At 50.9% G+C, this 3628-nt stretch overlaps 1 protein-coding gene across 1 annotated transcript; it reads right to left on the bottom strand.

Annotated features, from left to right (window-relative positions):
- Nucleotides 1-648: 648 nt before the first annotated feature.
- On the bottom strand, nucleotides 649-2587 carry Clec14a (C-type lectin domain containing 14A). Its single transcript, XM_004637110.2, has one exon. It carries the CDS (start codon nucleotides 2472-2474, stop codon nucleotides 1062-1064), a length of 1413 nt encoding a protein of 470 aa, XP_004637167.1. The 5' UTR covers nucleotides 2475-2587; the 3' UTR covers nucleotides 649-1061.
- Between the last annotated feature and the right edge of the window lie 1041 nt (nucleotides 2588-3628).

Here is a 3628-nt window from a genome sequence, read left to right as displayed (position 1 = left end):
TAAAAAAAAAGTGCAAGAACCTAACAACCTTGAAGAAACTCACCTTACACTTTCTTTAATGCATCCAGAAGATTTCCAATCAATACTTATCATTAATGTCTTAATTGAGAATTACCACCGTGATAATTGGAAGTGAGGATCAGCACCCTGATGGATAGAAGCTGGGTTTTGGGGGGAGGGGTGTCACTACACTGGGAGCACAAACAACGGAAAGGAAGGCATAAATCATTGGTTCCCTTGAACAAGGACACAGAATAAATACTTGAATTGGTGGTCAACTATAATTTGTTTCCACAGTCAGAAACTCTGGCAACACTACGTTTTGGATTTATAGCAAAGCACAAACATAGTAGTAACCTTGAAAGCAAAGGCCAAAAGAACAAAGAGAGAAGTTCCCAGATATGAGAGCTCCTTTCCTCCTCGCAAGGTTTTAAGGGCCTCCCTCAACCGAGGAGCAATCTGCACCAGTGGGAAGTTCGAGCACACCCCACAGCTACTTGTCACTTCCAGCATGCTCTTTTCCTAAATAACTACCACTTATGGAAGCCAAGTGTATGTAAGTCTGTGTTATCAAAAGCTTTTTCTTTTTTATTTTTTGCCTTGGGGATGCCAAACTAATATATTCCCAACCTGAATAACAAATACAGATTTTTTTTTTGCCTTTTGGTAAAAATGAACTTTAAAAAATTGTGTTGTTTTCTAGTTGTCTCCAAAGTCTTCCAATGTTCATTCAGTTCTCTGAAATCCCCAGGTGGTACTTCTCCCAGTACCACCCTTACCTCCAGTACCACCCTAAAGCATTTCCACCTCTTTCATCTTCAGGGAATGAATGTGCTGTTAAGATTTAGCTCCTAGAGCTGGGATATAGCTCAGCAGCACAGCAACTACCTGGCAAACAAGAGGTTGAGAGTTCGATTCCCGGCACGCACACACACAAAAAGATATAGCTTCTTCCAGTGAGAGAATTTAGAAAAGAGGATTTTCCACACTGGAGTTCTTCCTCTACCTTGTCATGGAAATGGAAAACATCTGTTCACAAGGAGAGCCTCTGTCCTGTTTCCTTATGTGACCCAGGAAGAAGGAGGGGATCCTGCCAGGGAGGAATCCTCTGCTCTGCCCTGCAGAGCGCTGTCCCTGGCCTTCACCCCATTGTCAGTGCAAGGTGCAGAGCTGGAGCGCTCAGCTTCATTCTCCACGCCCCGAGGGTCCAAAGGCCCTTTCCTTGGCTGAGAAGAAGGCCTCTTGTGAAAGCAGAGTTTGAAAAGCCCCAGGACTGTCATGGTCAGGATCACTAACACCACCACTGCTATGCTTACAAATATGAAGACCACAGTGGAAGAGTAGTCGAAAGTCTGGAGCACGGAGGAGGTAGGTGTGGAGTTAAATGTGGGGACCATACTTCCCAGAGGAGTGAGGCTGGCTACTGATTTGGTCTCAGGAACAGAAGTTGCAGAACTGCCCTCTCCAGGGATATTGGGTGGTCTTTCTCCTGGCTCCTCATGGACTCTGGGAGGCCATGTTCTCTTTGGCACTGGACTGGCTGCAGTGGCTGGCTGGCTCCGGGTGGACACCTTGGTTGCCTCGGGGACCAGCTGTCCTTCACTTTTGGTCACACAAGAGCGTCTATCCTTTCCCAGCTCAAAGCCTGGAGCACATTCGCAGGCAAAATCTCCCAAGCCGTCCAGGCAATGAGAAAGCTCCGCGCATTTGCCGGCAAGGAGATATCTCCCGGGGCAGGGACAGAGCACACCCCCGGAGGGGAGCTTGTCCCAGCGCGCGCCGGTCTCTTCCACGACGCAGGTGGCTTCGATGGAGGGCTCCCCAAGGCAGGTTGCACTCACCTTGGTACCCGGAGGACTGAAGTCCAGCGCGGAGCTGTGCAGCTGGAAGGGAGCGCGGTAGCTCAAGTTAGAGGCAGCCCCCGGGGGCGGCGCGGGGCACAAGTTTTCAAACTGGTACTTGCACAGGTAACCGTTGGCGCGCAGGTGGCAACGCATCTCCTTCCAGCCTGCGGGTTCTATCCCCCTCGTAGCCTGGAGTCCCGCACACTTGCGCGCGGTACAGGAGAGTTGAGGCTCCTCCACCCAAGGCAGGGTGTCGTCTTCGGACGCACTGGCGTCTGGGATCAACCAAGAGAAACCCCGCAAGGGCTCGCTGTCTAGGGTGCAGTGCGAACGCCCCCGCTCCAGCGCCACCCAGAACACCAAGTCTTTGGGGCCCCCGCCCGGCCCGGGACCTGTCCGAAGCAGTGTGAGCACCGCGCGCAACTCGGCGCCACCGTGCACTGTGCTGAGCGCCCCGCCGCGCAGGTTGCAGGCCTCCTCGGCTGCAGGCCGTTTGATGGTAGCGTGGTGTAGGCTGTAGCAGGCCCCGGAGACCAGACAACCCGCGCGGTCGGCCGTGGGGTGCTCGGCACCGCCAGGCCGGGGCCAGAACGCCTGGCAGAGAAGACACAGGGCAAGCGCCGGCCTCATCTTGGAGGCCTGTGCTGCAGCGGCTCCCAACTTCGGTCTGCGAGGCCGAGCCGCCCAGCTGTCCCTAGAGCGCTGTCACCGCCCTCTGCAGCCGGCTCCCTCCCCTGCCTTCCCCCAGTCCCCTCTCCTCCGCCCTCATCCCCCAAGCTCCAGGAATCCCCACCACAATCCTTGCGGCCAACAGCTTTCCCTAGGCCGCTACAGGAAGCGTGACCTGAGTTCTGCCGGGAGGAGCAGCCCTGATTTATCGTGGGTTTGGAACACAGCTGGCGCCTGAGCTCTAGGAACACACAGTTCTCCGGAAGGTCAAACACCCTGCTTAGTGCAAGAGAAGAAAGAAAGTTGCCAGTGGGGTGGTCTATGGTTGTCTTTCCTCTGGGCGTTTAAGGGAGTTGCATCCCAGAACACCCTGGAGAACATTGGCAGGAATGACTAGGGCAATGAACTTGCTGGGCACCCTAAGGCCCCGCCCACGCATTGTGTTTCCTATGGGAATGGGATGCCAGAATGATTTGTGGAGGGTTCTGGGGAGGCTTCCTGCTCGCTGTGGGGTGGGAGAAATCTTGTGAGAAATCTTAGCATCTCCCTGCAACACCACAGGCCGCTGTATTTAGCCTCCAATCTCTTCTTGTTTTCTTCCCTCAGTCAGAGGAAATCCAGGTGTCCTAATTGCTAGTCAAGGAATTGAGAATTTCTTAATGGGAAACTCTCCTCAAAGCTTGCATTAAAAGTCTGTTATTCACTCGCACTTATTTCTCTTTGAAATGATCCACATTGGCTCAGTCAGGGGAGGCACTCTATATCAAGTCTAAAAGTAGAAATAATGCATACATCATAGTTGTTAGGTTCTAAGGTTTCCTTACCAGTATATGAAGAAGTTTATAACTTCTTCAAGCTTATAAGTTGGACATGAAGGAGTTCATCAATTAAGGTTGATGAACAATTATCCTATATGTGCTTTTGTTGTGGAATTATTTTAATGTAATTTTCTCCTATGATTAACTGCCAGTATTTATAGCAGAAAGTTGTAAAAGTCTTCTCTCCAGAACATTAAAGATCAACATTGCTAAGAAATTAAAAATATTTATTGTAATGCATATTGAATACTGTAAGTCAATAACTCAGAATTTGGAAGATGGTAGAGTCCATTTCTT

Source organism: Octodon degus, unplaced genomic scaffold, assembly GCF_000260255.1.
Source record: "Octodon degus isolate 3935 unplaced genomic scaffold, OctDeg1.0 scaffold00086, whole genome shotgun sequence".
Classification (NCBI taxonomy): domain Eukaryota; kingdom Metazoa; phylum Chordata; class Mammalia; order Rodentia; family Octodontidae; genus Octodon; species Octodon degus.
Note: the sequence above shows the minus strand (reverse complement) of the source record. Positions and strands in the feature narration are given on the sequence as shown.